Source organism: Pezoporus flaviventris, unplaced genomic scaffold (assembly GCF_033815535.1).
Source record: "Pezoporus flaviventris isolate CSIRO_AGI_PZ_B2104156 unplaced genomic scaffold, CSIRO_AGI_Pfla_v1 ptg000002l, whole genome shotgun sequence".
Classification (NCBI taxonomy): Eukaryota; Metazoa; Chordata; class Aves; order Psittaciformes; family Psittacidae; genus Pezoporus; species Pezoporus flaviventris.
The window spans coordinates 69,055,414-69,077,452 of NW_026892550.1; the positions used below are offsets into that span (position 1 = coordinate 69,055,414).

At 37.8% G+C, this 22,039-nt stretch overlaps 1 protein-coding gene across 1 annotated transcript in view; it reads left to right on the forward strand.

Annotated features, from left to right (window-relative positions):
• Positions 1–22,039, forward strand: part of PRSS12 (serine protease 12) — a 40,746-nt gene that overhangs the window by 11,869 nt on the left and 6,838 nt on the right. The window contains exons 4-11 of the mRNA XM_061443016.1: positions 508–652; positions 4,334–4,512; positions 5,172–5,313; positions 6,320–6,516; positions 9,355–9,496; positions 10,886–11,091; positions 11,737–11,815; positions 16,237–16,359. Of these exons, the coding sequence (XP_061299000.1) occupies positions 508–652; positions 4,334–4,512; positions 5,172–5,313; positions 6,320–6,516; positions 9,355–9,496; positions 10,886–11,091; positions 11,737–11,815; positions 16,237–16,359 (1,213 nt within the window). The remainder of the gene's footprint in view (positions 1–507; positions 653–4,333; positions 4,513–5,171; positions 5,314–6,319; positions 6,517–9,354; positions 9,497–10,885; positions 11,092–11,736; positions 11,816–16,236; positions 16,360–22,039) is intronic.

Here is a 22,039-nt window from a genome sequence, read left to right on the forward strand (position 1 = left end):
AAACAGGAAGGGAATAAATTAAAGTGAGACTCCACAGTCAATGAGATTTCACTGCTCTGACTGGAATTACCAAAGAAATGAGAAAACATGAGGATAAATTTCTACTTCTGTGGTAATGAAAGAATTTGGGCCTCTTAACTTCAGATTTTACCCTCTGGGACCAAGCCCATACAGAGCCAATTTTGCTCATACTGGTAGAAATGCAGCTGTAATTGATTGATTGTAGTATTTGGCCTTACAGCCCTAAGTACCTGTGAACATTCTTACGCTTAAGTAACTCAAGATCAGTATGGTTACTTGTCTGTAACCATAATATTCTTCAGCTACTGAAGACTGGCACTAGGAGAACTCTTTTTTTTTTCAGGTTTTCCATCTAGCAAAAAAAAAAAAAAAAGTGTGGTTCTTGAGGGATGTCAGAGAAACAATTAAGTGATCTTTTTTCTTTACTATTGGGATAACATTTGGGGGAAGAAATAACCTTTTCCTATATTCTGTGTTTGATCACAGTCTTTACTCCAATCCGGCTGGCTGGTGGGAGCAACGCTCATGAAGGAAGAGTAGAAGTCTATCATGCTGGCCAGTGGGGGACTGTCTGTGATGATCAGTGGGATGATGCAGATGCTGAAGTCATCTGTCGGCAGCTTGGCCTTGGGTTTGTTTTATTACATATTTTCTCCTCCAGCAGCAAAGCAGGAGAGTTAGTCAAATACAGAGCTTGGAGTTGTCAAAAGATGCTCCTTTAAAACTGCACTAATACTTTGAAGCAGTAACTAAGTTTATTTACAGAAGGTTCAGGCACAGCACTATTACTTTCAATTCCCTGGAACTCTGATTTATAGGAGGCAGTTTTCAGTGTCAGTCAGGGGCAATTTGTCTGTAAATCAGTCAAAAGATGCTAACTTTCTAGTGAAAACGTACTACAATTTCAGTAAACTTTCAATCAAAAACTGTAGGTGAAAAAAACCAAGCTCCTTTGATTATTAAAATCCTTACATGCATTTTACTCAAAAGTCTAACAGCCTCCTTGCTTTGGAGTAAGAGCATTGCTTTGACAGAAAGGATATGTTTTTTGGCATGCCTGTGAGAATCTTTCAAGATTTGTGTAAGTCACAAGTCTCTGAAGATTGTCACTTTGCATATACTGAGTAGAGATCAATTTGAACTTTTGACAATTAAAACTTATCAGTGTTTCTGTCTGACTAAGCATGGTCCATGATAGAGTCATAGTAGCTGAACAGGATTTTCCTGCTCCGCAGAGAGGAGCAAGGAAAAAAATCACCCTCTGGGGGTGATTTTGATACCACACAGAAGGTAAGTATTAAGTATTTGAGGAAAGACGCTTTAGAAGTGGGAGGCAAAGAGAAGAACTGCTGTATCAGAGAGGAACGAGATGGTGACAGTTGGGATGAAATGCCATATGGGTTGAAGAGGGAAAGAACTAGGAGCAAGATACTAAGATGTATCCTAAGGAGGACAAGGGAATTATATCTGAGACAGAATGGAGGAGAACAAAGCAGGTAAGTGCAAAGGAGACTGGAACAGAACTCTTCTGTTGCTGCTGGGATTATGATGAATTAAAAGAAGTGGCACTGAAGGTAGGAAGTTTTGTGGCATTAGATTTGTGGCCCCTAGAGTGTACTTATTTTGTAACCTGCCACTGAGGCCTTGGACTGCTGATGCCATCAAAATTAGCTCAAAAAAATGAATACAGTGCAGTACTCCAAAAGTTCCTAGATCTCCTGGTAAGCTATGTGGGAATCTACATGCTCCTCTGATATCAGATTTTCATTTTCCTCTGGTTTATTTTATACTATATTTCTATATCCCCTGGTTTATTTTATACTATATTTCTATATTCCTGTACATTTTCAATTGGGAATACCAAACAGGAAGTCTCATCATCTTACTGCCTTTTTCTGCTTCTGAATTGGGCCACTATTAATAAGTTTGGTGATTTACTAAGCTATGCTTTACATTTCTGTATGCTAATGACAAACGTCATGCTCTTAACCTGCCGCCTTGCTTATTATACAAAAATATCTGATTACTTATATTTAATGTTCATGAGCTGCTGTTCTGAGAAGCTTCTAGTTTGATTAGTTTTTCTGAGTAAATAAATAGTATTAAGATGGTGCTAAGTTTTTTTGAAATATGTATAGACATTTACAGAATTTCTCAAGTAACAGACATGTCTTGACAAATATGCTCACTATGTGAAATAGAATTTTACCAACCGTGGCAGCAGACCACTTATGAAGCAATAAAAGTGATTGAAACTTAAATACTGTTAATCAGTCTGGAAATGTGCTTCAAATTGTAAAAGTAAAGCATCTCAGTAAGTAGCTTCCCACACCCTTTGAACTTTTCCTTTTTTAATAAATTCCAGTTTTTTAAAAAATTCTTGACATTGATGAAAGAAAAAAAATATCAGTGCAAGATATGTCAGTATGTTATTTGGAATTAGGAAGATAATTTGGAAGAAAAGGTAATATCTAAAAAGCACTCTCAAGAATATGGTACTAACTTCAGACTGAAGCTACATGTTTAGCTAAAATGTTTCCTGCTGAGTGAGGACATTTTTGGCTTGCTTACCTGCTTCTTTGAAGCAATTGGAGACTAACTCTCCTCTCCACTGAGTAAGATGACTTGCTTTCTGGTATTTTACAAGTTCTCTATCATTTGAAGAAGGCATCTGGTTATCAAAGGAAGAGTTTGAAAAATAACAGTACCTTTTCAAGATTAAGCATATTGGCTTGAAATATTAAAACCAAATTGATTTAAAAAAATGACAATACAAACCAGATTATTTCATCTACCTTTCTTGTGTGCTTTTATTTACTGAGAACTATCATCTATACAGTCTCTACCATGAATTTCCACATCCTTCCTTTTCATAGAACTTTTTCCTGATCCTAATTTAATTTTCATAAGGTTCTTATTTCTGTTGTTTTTTTTTAACCATACCATTTACTCTTTATCAAGAATTTGCATGATTGCCAATTGTAAATTTAGTATTATTTTCCTTAAAAAAAAAAAAAAAGAAAGAACAGGGATTGTTAAATATTTACACAAAGCACTAGAAATGAAATTCACATCTATGTAAATCCATACATGGATTAATGAGGCAGTGCCTTAAAAACTTGGAACACCTCCAACTTACATTTAAAACAAAATAATTCACAGCAGGGTACTACTCTGACACACAGTTTCAAAAGCCAGTTAAGAGTCTGAATGATCACATCTCAAAAAAAAATAGTCAATACCTGTCGTGCTTTCAATATAAGCTGGACGTACCATTCCTGTTAGGTGTTATGTGATAAGATACAGCTGGTAGTGGAAAACTCTTTAAAGCAAATGAATAAGTAGTACAGTGCCCTGTATCCAAACTGTACGTTAATTAATTTAAACTAACCCTTTAGATAGGTAATTCATTATAGTAAAAAAAAAAAATTAGGTAGATATTTTAATCTTACAAGTTGAAAAAGACAACAGATACTGAGAATACTTCTATAAAAACTTGACTGGATATGTGAACAGAGAAACTATTGAATGGAAAGAAAACAAACCATCTGAAAAAAACATTTACATATGAAAGACATGGTATCTTAATTAGCACTAGAAATATCCTGATAGATCATCAAGTCTTAAACACTGTATAATTTCTGTAATGCTGAAACAATGGAGCATTTTCAATTTACACAGATTTTTCTGTGCAAAATCCTCTATGCTGACACAAAAAGTGTAACACACACAAGGCTGGCCACTGGTCTGCTTTCTGTTCTTGTTGCTACCACTGACTGTCAAGTTATGACAGTCAAGTTACTTGAGATCTCCCTGCTGTGATTTTTCCATGACTAAATGGGGAACAATCACTTCTATCTGCCTCGTCTGGGTATCTGAGATTTGATTAATGTGCTTTAAGGACAACAGATGAAAGTCACTGTAAAAATATATATTGGATTATTTTACTACATATAAACATTAAATGAAAATTAAAATTAGAATCCTCGTACCCAAGATGTACATCAGTAATCTCCTCATGAAAGTTATGCTTAAAAAGTCAAAAAGGACAGAAAAGGAAAATCTCATAGATACAAAACAACAGAAACTGATATTCTAAACATGTTGAAATCGTCACTCTGTAGCCCCAGCTGAGACTGAAGTTGACTGTGGAACCACAAACACTACATCACACGATGCGGGCTGCATTGACACAGGTATTCAGGCAGTTTCCTTGCTATTTTAGAAGTTGGATTTGTAACATTTTAGTTCTTCCTGCTGAGTCCCATCTCTTCAGCTTTCTTGTTCTTGAGGGTTCGTTACATTTTGACAGGGGTGTTGCAAAGGCATGGAGCCAGGCTTACTTTGGAGAAGGCTCAGGTCCCGTGCTACTGGATGAAGTGCAGTGCACAGGAAATGAACTATCCATAGAGCAGTGTCCAAAAAGCTCCTGGCGAGAACACAACTGTGACCACAAAGAAGATGCTGGTGTTTCCTGCACACCTCTCACAGGTACTTTAATTACCAATAATCACCCAGGAAAACAGTAACAAATGCAGAGTTCACAGCCCTGGAAAGAGCATTTTGAAAGTTTGCTGATGCATAGAATCCCACAGTAATAAAGTGTGCTGGCAGTATCAAAACGAACCAACTATGGAAATTTTGGGTATGGATATTTTTACAATACAAAACCCCTCATTGTTTAGCACAAAGCCTTGGTTCCTCAGTAATACACTAACTGCCACTTACTATGTGAGACATGCCTTAAATGTGTATCACATCTACCAATGGCAGTTAGTATTTCAGCATAAAAGCAACAGAAAATAACAGAATACATAAAGAAAAATATAAGGTGTTTACAAAGCAAAATCACATAATCAGAGCCCACTCCTGTGGACTTGGCATGTAATAAGGGTTTAGGAGACCAGTATCTTGTGCTAGCTCTCTTGCAATTGAGCAACTGCATTATGCAATACTTCACAGCTGTCTGGCTTTATGGCATATCTCAGCTTGTCATTAAACGACACCTAGTGATCAGCACTAGATGTGGTAGTCTAATATTCTGTTCATATGCAGTAAAGGCAATGTTACTAATTTTGGCTTAGAACAATGACTGGACCCAAGAAAAACTGATTCTTGTTTTTGTTTTTCCTTAATTGTTAATGACACAGATGGTGCATTAAGACTAGCAAGTGGGAAAGGCAATCATGAGGGACGCCTGGAGGTCTATTATACTGGGCAGTGGGGCACAATCTGCGATGATGGGTGGACAGAGCTGAATACACAAGTGGTTTGCCGGCAGCTGGGATTTAAGTAAGATTACTTGATATTAGATGTATGACTCTTTGACTTGGTAATGATGACAAACATTTAGATGAACCCTGCATTATACAAGAGTCTGTTTCTTTAACATTAGCTGAGTGCTTCATAGAAACTGAGTTAAAATCCCTTAAAGCCTACTTCCCTCAGCCTCAAAGAGGTAATATGGCCTTAGTTTAGGTAGAAGAAAAAGCTTCAACTGAGGTTGTGATTCAGCAGCCTTTATTCACTGATCTCCTTCCAATCATCCTTTTGGCTGAGATGTTATATGTATATTCATATGTTATAGAGATATGCATATGTTATGCATATGTTATGCATATGTTATAGAGAAAAAATTATTTGTTCTATTTTGCCTGTAAAAAATTGATTCGCCAAAGTCTTTCCTTGTTGAACAGCAATTACAAATCACAGACACTTTCAAGGTGTAATTCCTTCTGAAACTAGCACAGAAAACCCCGCAGTCTGGCAGTGTAACACTGATACGTATCGAGAAGCATATTTCAGAAAAAAATCTCATTAGAGATTCACCCTTCACTACTTTTCTACTGGCTGTGGCTACAAAGATACACTCTTGCTAGATGATTGTTGTCTTGCCTTCAGGTTATAAGAGCTCACATTCAAAAAAAATTTTGTCTCATTTTCCTCAGACTGTGGCATTTAAGTGTATATATAATACTAAGAACATGCTTTAAGTCTGAAAAGTCAGTGATTCAGCCATATGCTTGGTTGGAGGGAGGCCTTAATCAAAGGTATTACACTCACAAGTTTGTATTAATGTAATGATAATTTCTTAAAAAAAAGCATCACCAAGGAAGCAACATGGTGTTCCCATTGAATGTAATACTGACTGAACCTGTTCTGTCACAGTTAAAACTATTTACTGGTACTACTCGAGAAACCTTTATTTCTTCAGAAATAAATCATTTTCTTTCTAGTGCTTAAGTATGACTCCTCATCCTACCACTCTGGACCAAAACGTTACCTATATGTTATGCAGGTATGGAAAACATGCCCCAGAGAGCTACTCAGAAGGAAGCTCTGGGCCCATCTGGTTAGATGATGTCAGCTGCTCAGGGAAGGAGACAAACCTCCTGCAATGCTCATGGAGAGAGTGGGGAAAACATGACTGCAACCATCACGAGGACGTCAGACTTATTTGCCATCCAGATAATGACAACCATAAGCTCACACTCGGTAAGGCACCTCTTTGTTAAAGTCACAGCATAAGTATTGTGGTGGGTGCAGATTTGAGAAAAGTATAGTATACTTAAAGATGCTCAAAGTTAATATTTGGCAGATGTGTGTAAAGAAGGGAAGGTAAAAAAAAGCTCACTTTTCCTCCTGAATCAAGCTTTGTTTAAAGGAACATAGACAACCAGAGCATTAAAGATAGACACAAATTTGTAACAAAGTCAGATTACAGAGATTTCAGTATTCATTAGATTTTAGACCTATTCAGCAGTTCCTAATGGTATACCTCATTTCACTCAGTGCTCTCCAAGTTCTAAGTAACTCTCTCATGCTGTCAAAAGTTGGAGACATACACTAGCACTGAGGAATATAAATCAGTAGTATATCTGCCTTACATTCAAGTAATCTGAAAAAAGAGGTATGGAGGAAGAAGGTAAGTTCAAAGAAAGCAAAAAGGAAGGGTGAGAAGCATGAAATTATTTCTGTATGAGGATTGCCTATCATTTATATTGTGCTTGGGTAAGTGGGCTAATTATATACTGGCACTGTAGAATAAAATATATGCAAATGAATGCCAAAGATTCCCAAGTCCACATGTAATAATTAAACAAGGATTCTGGCTATCAGATATGCACAGTTCTTACAAGAGAACAAGGGGTTGCTCAGTGATTTTAAGAAGGTTCATTTTTAAAATTTACTACCTACAAAGTTTGTAACTGTAACCTGTAACAGCAGGTAGCCTTTTACAAAATCATTGCTGACAGTCTTCAGTTTATCTGAGTATATTTTAGTCGAGTCTGAATTTAGAATGATAACTAGTGGAGTTAGAGCCACAGCTTCTACTGAAATGCAGTGGATTTGTACGCCCGAGTGCCTGAAGTTCTCTAGAAATTACAGACTGAAGGTCTATCCTGCAAACTAAGGCATGGATTCACTGCAAGACACTGCCAACTGTTGTAACAACACTCAGCACTTCCACATGTACTTTTCTGGTCCTCCCCTCTTTATAGTCTTTTTCTTTATAACCTTTTGACCTCTCACAATCCAATGAATGCTTTATGTTGCAGTACAGTTCCATTATGTGTAGATGATGTCAAATTATATTTGGTAGACAGAATTTTCTCAGACCAAATGTAACAGGAATTCAATGACTGTTGTCTTTACAAACGTGAACCATCTGTGCTGCTTTGTTGAAATTCCTAAAAAAGGTAATCTTATCTGAAGGAGGTTTGGTTCAGTTAAAGGCATCAATATGTTAACATTTAAAGTTAACAGTTAAATGCATCAATATGTTAACATTCTCACACATTCATCATTACGAGAAAGTTTTATTAATTTCATGATCATAAGTTTATATGCTTCTAGCTGGGTAATCATCTTGTTCCAGAGTAACACATAATTTCAACAACAAAATGAAGACAGTGAATCTGACATTTCCTACGAGACTTCTGATTGGAAAGTGGACAAAGACTGTTGCTACCATTTACTTTCCAGCATTTGAAAAAGCCCTCTAGGGATGACCTGAGGAGATATGGACATTAAGAAACATTAAGGAAAAGTGAAATAGAATACACTACAATAACTACAACACTTGTTTACTATGTAAGATCATAACAATGCACCTAAACCAGAAAGTTGTTGAAGTTAATTCATGTAGATTTCCTGACAGTATGAACTCCAGTATAAACAACATGCTTTAAATAACATTTGAAGCAAAGAGACTTGAATTTTGTTTTCAAATCTTTCCTTTTTTAATTAATTAATTAGGTTATATTTAACTAGCTCTGATCCAGAATAAGGTTTGGTGTACAAAAGTTACTCATACCCTAAATGAATCTGAATTAAATAGCAAACAGAAATGTCTCAAAATTAAGAGCATAGGTAAGTAATTTCTTATCCTAACTGATTTAGAAAAGATTAGAAACAGGTTAGAAGAATGAGGACAGTCTTTCCAACTATTCTGAAAAGAAACTCTGATTAGTGTACTAAGGATTGTAAAGTATGACATATTAGAAGATTTAGAAGGCGATTCTCACTTAAACATTATAAAGAGGCCTCAAAGGAATTCATAACTGTTTTAAGGCTACTTGCATTGCTCGCCTGCTACAAAGGAGTTTTAGTAAGAAAGAATCCAGTTAGTACTTTGCCCAATGATTCAAAATTTAACTACAAGCCAAGCACTGAGTGAATGTCTGACTAATCCATATTAGTGGGATTTTGTATCATGAACATATCTGAATAAACAATTTCAATTGATTAGAAAATAATCACATATTAGGCTAGAATAACATGCTGTAGAACATGATGCTGTCACACAAAAGATGCTACAGATCAGCATGCATGACGTTAAGTAATAACTTCAACACAATGTTGCCCTTTTTTACTGAGATAGAGGTTAAGATAAGTGGTAGCAACCAGTTTGAGAATGCGTTCATGAATTGAGATACAGTTAAATTCACTCACATAAAGTTCCTGCAAGGAAAGCCTGTCCAGCTTGTATAGGCATCATATTAAAGATATGATAGGTGTTTGCTGCCTTTAGCGGTAGAATTGCTGTGTGCCCATGGCCGTCAAATTCTGAGCCATGTCACCTATTTGTATAAAATGGAGGAACCAGATGAATTATGAAGTTCAAAATGGAGCACTATTTTGTATTTGTCTTGCAATTCGTACAAACTGATTTATTTTGCCAGCCAGAAAAAATATGACTACTGTAACAGCTGGTATTAGGCTTGTCAAACATAAACATCATTTGACCCTATACACTGAACGTGATGAAAATGACTTAAAGTACTAGTTCTTGCATTTGTTATTCTAAATTGACAGCAACAATTTTTCCAGGTCCCCCCATCAGGTTGATGGATGGTGAGAATAAGAAGGAAGGACGTGTAGAGATTTTTATCAATGGACAGTGGGGCACGATTTGTGATGATGGATGGTCTGATAAGGATGCAGCTGTGGTCTGTCGACAGCTTGGCTACAAGTAAGAAAACTCATTAAGGTGTTTCTCAAGCTATCCATTTACTGTATCTAAAAATGTTAATTTCTGCAACCAAATATCACCAACATATACCTTTCAAAACTTGCCAGTTTGGCATTGTTTTAGAAAAGTGTATTTATACTAGTCAGATAAGAAGTCGTAAGGATATGTCTGCAAAAGAAGTATTCATTAACTAGCATAATTGGGAAGAAGAATTTTAATATCCAAAGGCACATCACAGTCTGTCAACTAAAGCACAAGTTAATGATAGTTATTACATATTCTTTTAGGAGGTAAATATTCTGGATACCTAAGACCAGTAAAAATACAACAACGTATAAATAGCAAAACTAATATGAGATGAAAAATATCCAAAGTGCTAGTGGATACAACAGGAAAGCAGTGAAATGTCTTCTCTTGAGTCTGTCAAGAAATCTAAGCTTAAGAAATACAAATCATGTTATCTGTTTGCTGTATCTCACAAAGTAACATTTGTGCAAGCAAATATCCTCAAATTATGAGTGAACGCATAATATATGCCTTTTTAAAATTGCCTGGTATTTGTTTAGTAAAGCATATTTATAAGTCATAGTAGACTATGGCTTCAAAATTACAAAATTTGACCTTACATGTTCCACCAAATCATTAATTTAGTCTGCTTCATCCTCAGCCTCTTTGGCTTTTTAGATGTCTCCCTCAGATGATTAAATGCAAACACTTTATGTTTTTAAATCACTGCAAGGACAGTGTTGGGATTCTCAATGAGTCTCAAAATGGGGGATTAAGATTATAGGCTACAACAGAGCACGTGTTCCCTGAATAACTAGGGAAAGACAAAATTTTAGAAATCTAAAATCAGGTTTTAGAAACTGGGAGGGCTTGTTGGAAACTCTGCATCTCGGTGACCCTATGTCTAGACAGTTGCATTCTACAAACCCGACTTTGCAGTTATGTGCACTTATGAGCTGGAATTTCTTCTGGGCCTTGAAGTTCATGATGGAATCAGAAAAGAAGAAATTATTTTTAGCATTCACAGATGCTGGTTTTATATCCAGATTACAAAGATTATGAAAAAGCAGCTTTCACATATTTTGGTTTATAAATATTTGTAATGCTGTTGCAATGAAAATACTTTGCATCGTGCCTTCTAACAGGATACATAAAAGCACTTTATAAACATTAATGAACTGCAGCAATTTTGTTGCACTTATTTTTCTTCTACATACCAGAGTAATGGAGACAATGAGAACAAAATTTGCCATCAAGTGAATCAGTGACAGGACTTGGAACGAAATCTCCATGTCTTTCACTACTCACTGAAATGTTTTGGTTGAGTAAAATGTAGTATAACACCTCAAAATGTTTAATAAAAAATATATACTATATTTCCAGAGGTCTGGCTAGAGCAAGGACAATGGCTTACTTTGGGGAAGGCAAAGGCCCAATCCACGTGGATAATGTGAAATGTACAGGAAATGAGAGATCCTTGGCAGACTGCATTAAAGAAAACATTGGGACTCACAACTGCCGCCACAGTGAGGATGCAGGAGTGATTTGTGACCACCTAAGCAAGAAGGCCCTAGGGAACAGCAATAAAGGTGAAGCCCCACTGTGAGTGGAAGACCAACAGGTTAGGATGGAGAACCATCATGGTAGGAAGGGACAGACGTAAACATTCCCACATCACAGAGCAAACAATTATATGAAAAGAATTACAGACACAGAAATGCTGGGAAATCCTCTCTGCTTACACTCTATGATCTTATCCCTGTGCCAGGTGAATAAAGGTATCATAAAGACGATTCAAATGATATGGGGTACTTCTCTGCCATAGTTTGCAGCAGCCATGTTTCTTAAGTTGTATATGGGACATGAAAATGCAAAAACTTATGCAGTTACTTTAAACTTTGCATGGTATCTTCAACTGAGGACTGAGACACATGTGGTATGATGTGAAGCAAAGAACTCTATAAAAAATCCTAAACTTGAAAAGCAGAGCACAAATGTGTAAATTGCTCTGTGATCACAGTCAAAAAAAACCCAAACTCAGCTACAAAGAATTTCTAAGAGAAATTCTCAGAGAATTCAGTCTATATTCCCCAAGTAAAATTTGTTTCTTAAAAACTCCTGTGAAGCACAGAATAACTTCAGCCTTCATGGTTGCTTTTTAGTTAACTGTCGTTAAAGACTGACTACTTTTGCTTTTGAGTTTAATGCTGTCTATGTCTCGCTTTCTGGTTTAGATTCTCTTGCTTCTGTTTGTGGATTGAGGTTACTACATCGTCGACAAAAGCGAATAATTGGTGGGAAAAATTCTTTACGGTAAATAATTTGTAAAACCAAATAATTTTGAATATAAAGCTTCTAAAACATGTATTTGCCATAAGCAGCTTGCCTAATTTATGTTTTTATTGTAGTTTGTGGTTTTATTTTTCTCTTCAGAGCAAATTTGGTAGAAAATTAAAAAATATTCACTGATAAATACTTGCAGCATTTGGTTAAGACCTTTAAGTGTTTATGGGTTTAGTCCTTGATTGGGTTGAATTTCTTACTTTCAAAAAAGCCAGCTTACTTTTTTTTTAAAGGATATCTTGATATCAGGATGTGAATGAAGAGAGCTATGAATGCTGCAGAAATGTCAGAGAAGGACGTGGGGGTATTGGTTGATGAGAAACTGAACATGAGCAGGCAGTGTGCGCTTGCAGCCCAGAAAGCCAACCGTATCCTGGGCTGCATCAAAAGTGTGACCAGCAGGTCAAAGGAGGTGATCCTGCCCCTCTACTCTGCTCTCGTGAGACCTCACCTGGAGTATTGTGTCAGTTCTGGTGTCCTCAACATAAAAAGGACATGGAACTGTTGGAACAAGTCCAGAGGAGGGCCACGAGGATGATCAGGGGACTGGAGCACCTCACATATAAAGACAGGCTGAGAAAGTTGGGGCTGTTCAGCCTGGAGAAGAGAAGGCTGCGTAGAGACCTCATAGCAGCCTTCCAGTATCTGAAGGGGGCCTATAAGGATGCTGGGGAGGGACTCTTCATTAGGGACTGTAGTGACAGGACAAGGGGTAACGGGTTCAGACTTAAACAGGGGAAGTTTAGATTGAATATAAGGAAGAAGTTCTTTACTGTGAGGGTGGTGAGGCACTGGAACGGGTTGCCCCGGGAAGTTGTGAATGCTCCATCCCTGGCAGTGTTGAAGGCCAGGTTGGTCAGAGCCTTGGGTGAGATGGTTTAGTGTGAGGTGTCCCTGCCCATGGCAGGGGGGTTGGAACTAGGTGATCTTAAGATCCTTTTCAACCCTAACTATGATTCTGTGTATTGCAAAAAAAGGCTTGGTGTCCTGGGTATGGGTTTACAGTTAATTTTCTCCTTCTTAATAGCTCATGTACTGATGTAGCAGGATTTGAGAATTGTAAAGGTCTTGGATATCCTTTGGATACCTTTGAAACCTGCCTGCTGCTTTTGCTGGGAATCAGCACGTTGCCACAAATACAGCATGTGTTTTACCCATGGCCATACCACCTTGAGAATGCCCTGCTTCATCTAATCTTGAAAGTTAAGCAGGGTTAGGCTTGGGTATTGTCTAAGGTTAAATGATGATCTAAGAGGACCAAGAGATTTTTCCCAAGACTGGACAGTCATGAGTGGCAGGGTGTGTGGGATTGTATGGGCAAGCACCTGGGCCAGTGGGCCCCTCCAGTGCTTTGGAATTGCATCCTTGAACAGTGTGAAATCCAGAAAAATTAGCAGAACAGTCAGACGAGGTGTGCTGTTGTCCTGGCAATACCCAGAGAGGGACAAATGACCACAATGTGCTGGGGTTTGGCCTGCACCTACAGAGCGCCTGTGGAAAAAAATGTCTCTGGATCTGATGACAAAGCAACAGAAAACGGAGCTACTCAACCCCCAAGTACAGCAGTTACACCAACCTCAGTGGCAGACACTGCAGCCACTCCAGTCACAGTGATAGACACTGCAGCTGAACCAAAGGACCAATCCATGCCAATATCAGTTGCCCCCAGAAGCAAGGGGAAGAGCAAACGAGAGCCACAAACAGCAACCAGTGCAGTGAAGAAAGATGAAGATCCAATGTGTGTGCTAGAGGGGATGGCATCTGAACGAGAGTTATTAATAGAGGAAATAGAGGAAGAAGAGGTAACTTCTCGATCCCAGACCTCAACCAAGCTGCGAAATACACAAGAAGATTTCAGCCATCTTCCAGCTAAGCACATCATCACAGGATGCTGGGATAATGGGGCCAATGCTCATGAACTAGAATGCAGGGAAGCCAAGCAGCTGGGATCACTTGCTAGGGAAGGGGGAATTGACAAAGCGATTGCAAAAGAGAAACAAGCCCTTAGCCTTTGGAGGTGGCTCTTAGCAGCTGTGAAGGAAAGGTATCCCTGCAAGGAAGATGTTATGTGTCTCTCAGTGGACCATGACAGAGAAAGGCATCCAGCCCCTGGGGAATCAACCATTCTAGAGATGATCTGTTGTAGGCCAGATGCTGGGAACACACCCATAGATCCAGACGAAGTTGAATGTTATGCAACCCATTTGGTGGAAACTTACACAGAGTGCACCATCATCATATGCCCACTCACTGGCATCAATGACATGGACTGAGGTAGCATCACCAAGAGTGGATGAAGTGAGTCGGCAACTCCGAGAATTCAAAGACAATCTCACCCCTTCCATCATTTCAGCTGCAGAAAAACTCCTGACCCAGGAGTTCAAACCAACTGAGAGACGATCTATCCAGTTCCCAATGTGTACCAACCCATCTCTAAGCTATTAACAGAAGGTACTCTACTGCCTGAGAGAGAAAATGTAGGAGATACACACCACGGGACACCCTATGGTTTTATATGCAGGATCATGGAGAAGACATGAGAAAGTGGGAAAGAAAACCTACCTCAGTTCTGGAGGAACGGGTGAGTGAACTGAAGAGGAAAACAATGGTTAAGGATGATCCTCCCAGGAAAGTTGCTGCTCCAGTCTTCAGTGAGCAGCTTCCCAGATGGAGTGGAAGAGCTGATTTTACCACGACACTTGGGTATAATTTACTGCCCAAGACCTAATTCCCTTCACAAAATAAGCCTCAATGATGACATGGCTATAATCCAAGCTTTTTGTTAACACTTTGTTCTTAGCTTTTAAAAATATATTTACATTTAGTTGATACAAACATATTAGCTGAATACTACAGCTACTATTACTAAATGCTATGATAGGAAGTATAAGTTTTATATCTTAGCAGCTGTGAGTAACCACAGAAAAATATATATTCACAGAATCTTACAAAAGGATTTGTAAAAAATACAGTTTGTTTTTTTTTTTTACATGCCATTGTGCAACCTATTTCAAAATACATTCACAGCATCAATCAATTCATTTCAAAAAAAGACACTGCCAGAGTGAACTTGTCTCTTAAGTGAACAGGAACAAGAGGGAGCCCAGAAAAACATTTAATGCAGTCAGACAGAGTAAAGTAGGATTACTTAGCTTAGTAAAGAGACAAATGAGAAAAATAAACAATACATTGCACTGAAAAAGAAGATTGAGAATTACTGTCTCAGAATATGTGTACAAAGAATCCTAGATGAAATGAAATGGTGACAAAATAATGGATTGCACAATTAAGTTGGAGCAGAAATTTGATCTCATAATAAATAAGCACAGGGACATCAGATGAAGCAAAGAGGTGAGAGAACTCCAACAGTGCACTTAGAAATGCTTCATGATTAGAAAAAAGAACATACAAACAGTATCAGAAAAGGACACGCTTCACAAGAAGTCTTTAAGACAAAGAAGAGGATACCTACCAGGAAATCCAAAACTGCCTGAATTGCCCCATTTTGGAAAGACATATTAAACCCCACCTTCCAAAACTAAAGGTGTCTAAATTGTGATATGCTTTATGAAAAGTAAGTTCCTTCACTTCCTTTAAAACATATGGCACTGGCAACCTTGGACAGGATTCTGGATAGGAGCAGTTCTTGCCCTCCAGCATACCTATTCAGGTTGACAGTAGTCAAGAAACACCTAAGCCTACCTTATTTTGGATGTTGCTGTTGCTTACAGGTGCATCTTTCTCCCTCTCCCTTCTCTCTGATTCCATATTTTGCTAATCAATTAAAATGGTGAAAAATAATACATCCTGTCTTCATAAGCCTGCAAATATGTATCCCAGATCTACTATACAAACCAAATGATTACAGACTGAAAAGATGTGCTACTCTACTCCTTGTGGTTTCTACAGTTGCTTTAGACCTTTTTGTTTGCCAGCTTCCCTTTTCAAACAGCTCAGAAGCAACAAAGATACTAACGCAAACAGGGAAGGATGCTAGGTTAAGCTTTTCAAGAAATTCCCTTCTTTCCTCAAAAACTGACAGGAAATTTCTGGTTTGTTGACTTGGATGGTATTTGGTGAGGAACCCACAGAATGTATTTTTGGCATGATGAATGCAATCTGAGAAGGGAAAAATAAAGTATTTGACAGTGGGATGAAACAGAGTGCTGGATGCCCAAAGAATCTGTAAAGTAATTATCCCCATTGTTAACTGGAATTCTAAATACTGCAGGAATATAAAAGCATTCTCAACTGTTACTCCGTAAGTAACACAGTCTGCAAGCTGTGGCAGTCAAAGAAACTAAACATGATTTACATTCAAGATGACTGACAAGCTATCTTACTTTTTTCCATTGCTGTACCCTGAATGCAATGTCTTATGTCCTCTGTAGGGGTGGATGGCCATGGCAGGTTGCACTCCGGCTGAAATCTTCTCATGGTGATGGAAGACTCTTGTGTGGTGCTACTCTTATCAGCAGCTGCTGGGTCCTCACTGCTGCACATTGCTTTAAAAGGTAGCTCTCTCTTCAATATTGAAGTGTATTTTCACACTCTTTCATTGTTCTAGGTATAGGCAAAAACATTCCAGTTCAAGCCCACTGAAAACTGTTCCATAGAGCTGGCCCTTGGTGTAAACAAGAACTACCAAGCAACCTCTTTTCCCTCCAAATATAAACAAACAAAATCCCTAATACACTGGAATCCTTTTGGGTGTCATCTAGTATTTTAAGCTTTCAACAGCAATTATTTCATTTGAATCCTTACAAAAGGCTGCAGTACAGGCTTGAATAAAAGCACAGAATGGCACTGCAGTTTTGAGGATATTGGCTAGGATTTGCTCAAGTGGGCTGCAAATGTTTTAACTTTGAGACTTTACTTTTCCACACTAATAACTGAAAAGAAAGTCAGATGTACTTTTGCTTGAATGGATAGCGTTATCTTTGCTCACAGCCAGATGTACATCTTTTCGTGTTTCATGAAAAACACTAAGGGCTTTTCTTGGTAATATTTCAAGGGGAAATGGTCAAAGTTGGTTAAATTTCTGCCTACTTCAAATGATTTCCCAGTTGTTTCTGTAGAACTATGAAAGCAGTTCAGTTGTTACCAATGAAATTTATAGACAGTGGCCTCGTATCGCCCTGTTCATCATCTCCATAGTGGATGATTGCATCGAAGGATGAAGCTTAAGCTCTTGAGAAAGCCTTTGAATAAGGCCTGAAAACAAGGCAGTCCTTTCTGGTTTTAACTCAAAGATCCTCCTCAAGGAAAGGAAAAGGGAGGTCACAGGAAGCCAGTTATGTTTTCCATGTACAAGTCAAGATCTTCCTTACGGAACTCTTCAGTAACACTTTCACAAAGTTTGGCGAAACAATTTAGTATCTACTGTGCTGCGCTGCTGCAGCTGTAGTGCTTTCCTACAGGAAGCACTCCCCACAAAATACATTATTTGTTCTTCCCAGTGACTTGCTTATGTAGCTGGAGCCTCAAGTCACTACTGAATGTGCTGCCAAAGCATGCCCCTTTTGGATACTTTGCTGAACACCACATGACGGGCAGCAGCATGGCGGGAGCATTGTACACCATGGTACTTCCAGAGCAGTGCAGTCACTCGTGGGTCTGTTACAGGCTACCCTCAAACTGTTACGTGTGCTCTCAGGGACCAAAGTATTGTTTTGCCCCAGATACTGCATTTAAAACTGTGCAACCTAGATCTAAGCATGCAACTCCAAGAGCCAGCCTATGGATCGTGTTTCCAATATTTAGCGTGAAAGAGAGAAAGTATCTTATTCGAAGCTGACATTGGACAGACTGGGCTGAACTTCCTAATGATGTCAGTGATTTTAAAGGGGGCTAGGTTTCCAAGGGCTATCTACAGATCAGGCACTTTCTTCACATATTTTTCAGAGACAGAAAAAAGAAAGTACAGTATACCATTTTTCATATCCTGGAAACTGGAACACTGCTTAAATAACAAAAGTGAGCTTATCTGCACTATGGATAAAAATTAAATACAATTTTATGCATGATAATTAGAATTGTTTGCCAGTAGTATAGAAGCATTACTGTAATTTCACAGACATAATTTAAGATCAAAAATTACTTGAAGCTATTTTTCCTTTTATAACCCACCCATCTAATTACTAAGTTTTGCCCTGAGTGGCTCTGACAGCTGTAGGGAATTCGCAGGTCTATACATCAAAAAAATATTAACTTTGGATAATTTGAAATATTAAGCATAGGAAAAAAGTAAATTATAATGATCGTGATGTCAATAGAGGAAACACGGTGTTACATGAATATTGTACTGTTCTAATAATGTAACTCTTTTTAAGTGCTTCTTTATACATTCCTGAATGCTCAGGCATACTTCAACATGGTTCTGGTAATTTATTTTGAGAATTAGGGACCCTGGGGCACAGCGGAACCAAGTTACTAGTAAGACACCAGAAACCAGAATTAAAGTTCAGTTTTCTCAAATTCAGCATGAGTGGTGAGATGAATTCAGATGTGCCTTCAGTATCAGTACATTTCTTGACGGGCAGCAGGATGATATTAGCATGGCGGCTGATTACTAATCCACCTTCCAGTTGGCTGGGAAATAAAACTTCTAGGAGGTGTTAAGGTCAACATTTCCAGGCTGTACTAGAGCTTCAAGGCATGACCAGCCATCCAACAAAGGGGTAATACCATCCACGAAGAACTGTCAGACTCCTCCTCTGCTTCTGCTCTTCAAATGTGATGTGTGTGTGATGGTTCTCTGCCATTTTGAAGGTGACTTCTACGTAAGGAAGACTGGAGAGCCCTGAGACACTTTGCCTTTGTACTGATGCTCTAATAGAGTACTTCTGCATTTCACTAACACCAGCTACAACAGGGGAAGAAATACAATAGCCTACAGATGAAAAAATCAGTTTAAGAAAGCCTGATGTGTATGAATGTGCACAGAAATATGGCAAAGACCACTCATTAAGCTTCTCACAAGAAGCCTTGTAGCTATTAAAGTTTTAGACATTTGCATGAGAAGCAGCACTTCTCATTCTATTAAATGTTTTAAATCAGTACTTTTAGTTAAGATAAGCTTTCCTCAATCTCCTTTCTTTATTATTCTGCTCTAAATGACCATCATCCATAACACAAGAAAAACAGCAGGTACCTATTAAATGGAACACTATTCCTTTTGTCAAAATTAAGGATGCAACATTAAATAGAAGCAGCAAGTTTTCTACTAGACTGCCTGATAAATGGCTGACAAGAGAGCCCTCCTTATCAATAGTCAGAAACAACTTCCCCTTCATGCTTAGGGTTATGAATCAAAGTATCAAGTACAAGTCTATTTCCTGTCATTATTACATTAGTTTAGGAAGGAAGTGTGTTCATTTCTCATCTAAATTACAAACACTTAACACTTCTGTGATACTGTCCTACTCTTGACTTCCATGAGGTTTAAGAACAGAAAACAAAACCCCATAACAACAACAAAACCCCAACCCTTCCCCCCGCCACTCCCCTAGTCCCTTCTCGCCTTCAAATTGCGTTAAAGATAATGGATACACAATATGGTAAATCCCTGATGCTAATGTTGTGGGTAAGACCTATAAACTTAAATGCAGAGGCACATTAAAAAAAAACACAACAACAAATGAAAATCCCTCCAAAAGCCCCAAGAAACCATGCAAAGTTACTTTTTTTGACTTGAGAGCCAGATTCCTAATCCACCACTGTGAAGTACTATCATTGTGTTTGTTTCTATACACAAACCATGTATGTCAGTGTACAGACTGGTTAACTTAGGCAAATATTTACTGAAGGTAAAAAAGCTTTCAGAATCCAGAAGGTATCAGCATAGCACTAATATGTGGTTTGCTGCACACAGCCAAAAGTGTATCTAAATTACAAGAGAGTATTTTCAGTGACCTTGTAGGTCAGATTGGCAAATTATGCCAGTCAAATATATATATATATAGCTAAAGATACATTTGTATTCCAATATGACACTCAGATGTGTATCACACCTTGTTAAAATATCACTTTCAAAGATCATATCTAGCAATACATTCTAGGGCACAGAATCCTATTTATGATAGCTTTTAAAGGCAATGAGATGAACAATTACAAACTATCACTGCAGCAAAAATTATTAAACCATTTAATGTAGCTTAACTGGCAAAGAAAACAGCATAATTTTACTTAACATACTGGGCTCGACTGCTGTACCGTTTTGATTCATGAGTGGAGTGCATTGTGTGGTTATGAAATCTGAGCAGAAAAATGTATCTGACATCACTAACTAAAACTCTTTTGTTTACTTTAGTGGGGGTTTTGCATGTAAGAGTAATTAAAATAAAAATAACACAGCCGTTTACTGCAATAGTAACTAAAGTTTTTTTTGGACTGTTCTTTTTCTAATTTACTCTGGGGAAAATAGGTCCTACATAGTTGGCTCATTCATCAGCCAAGATGACAAACCATCTTGGCCTGGGCAAGACACTGAAGAAGTACTTTGTTGGCTGTATAACACATCCCAGTGTGTACTACACTTTTTATGTTCTGAGCATTACATCTGTTTTATAAATAGATTTTGTATAAAGTGAAAGACTGTTTGATACTGTGCATCCTGACCATTCAGCTGCCTGCCTCCACACTGACCTTGTCCACTTTGGAGAGGGGTATAGGCTGTCAGTGTGTAAAAAGTTCTGTAGTTGGGTTTGGTTTATTCCCCTGTTTTGCAAGTTTCACAGAGGACCAATGCATTGATTGGCTTACACAAAAAAAAAAAATGAGCTACCAGGGTATGCCAGTTTGGTTTTCAGAGTGTATTCAAACTGCTTTCTGTACCATAGGAGCATGCTTTCCATCAAACAATCAACATTAAGGTTACTTCCATTAAAAAGATGGCCACAGCGATCAATGCACTTGCCCTCATTTGGCAGTTTCTCCTGCTTGCAACCAATTCAGAAACCTTTATGTCATAGTTCTGGTAAATACACCATCTATGAGGTTATATAGCCTCCATGTGAAGACAGAAATTTCCATTTAATATATATAAATATTAAACTGCAGATGCACTGTTCTGCAGAACACAAGATTAAACTAAGGAATCAGATTAATTTCTCTACTGAAATTTTCCATACCTAGAGGAATAAAAAATACTTTCACCCCTTACTTTGCATATTTATATAAAAATATGTTTCTAAGTCTAAATGCTATGGTTTTGCTAAAGCATTACTGGAAATCTTTGCATGTGGCCAGAATAATTTGCTTTCAAGTCTATCTGTATGTAAACATGATAAATTAAATTCATAATTATAGTTTCTAAAAATTCCCAGAAACAATAGCAAGTCAAGTCATAAAACCTATTCAGTACAAACTGGTATTGATATGTACCAAGTGTTTTATTGTAAAGATGCGCAACATATTCATAAGAAGGCATCTTCACAGAAATGCTACTCAAATAAATCTGTGTTAAGTAATGCCTATACTATACAGTATTTTAACCTACTAAAGATGCATGTAGCCTTATTCCTTTCTCTATTAAGGAAAGCCAAACAGATGGCAGAAAAAAAAAACAACAAAAAAGAAACGCACTAAAGGTCCCAGATCAGACCACAACACTGTTTTCTAGCCAGTGCCAGAATACTTTTACTGGCTCCCACATCACAGCTCAGAGTTACAATAATATAAGTTAAACTGATAATAGTATACTAAGTGTCTTGGCAAAGTACAGTAAGATTAGCCTTTTCTCATGTAAAGAAGTGTGGCAACGACCCAGGAGGGGATTCATTAGAGTCAGAGAAGAACTTCTTGGGCAAGGATTTGACAGACTATCTACAGGGGTGCAGGACTTAGTTAAGATTTCACTGATATCACCTCAGATGGCCAAATACAGATGGATATGTATCACTGAAAAAACTAATTAAGATCTGACAGCCTTTCTTACTCTGAAGAATCTCCTTAAAGGCAACATCCATGGAATTTTGCTGTTTATTTTATCAGGAAAATAATAAATTGTGAAGTCCTACCAAGCTTTTAAAACTGGCAAAGCCACAAATGCTGACCTAGAAATGAGAACGGGACATCTAGTGCAAGAGGAAGTGAGACTCAAGTATTTGTTTTTAAAAAATCCTTACAAGGAAATACCTATATTGTAGAAACTGCAGGGACTGGATTCAGAATGCCTAGAAAGCCAAGATTCAT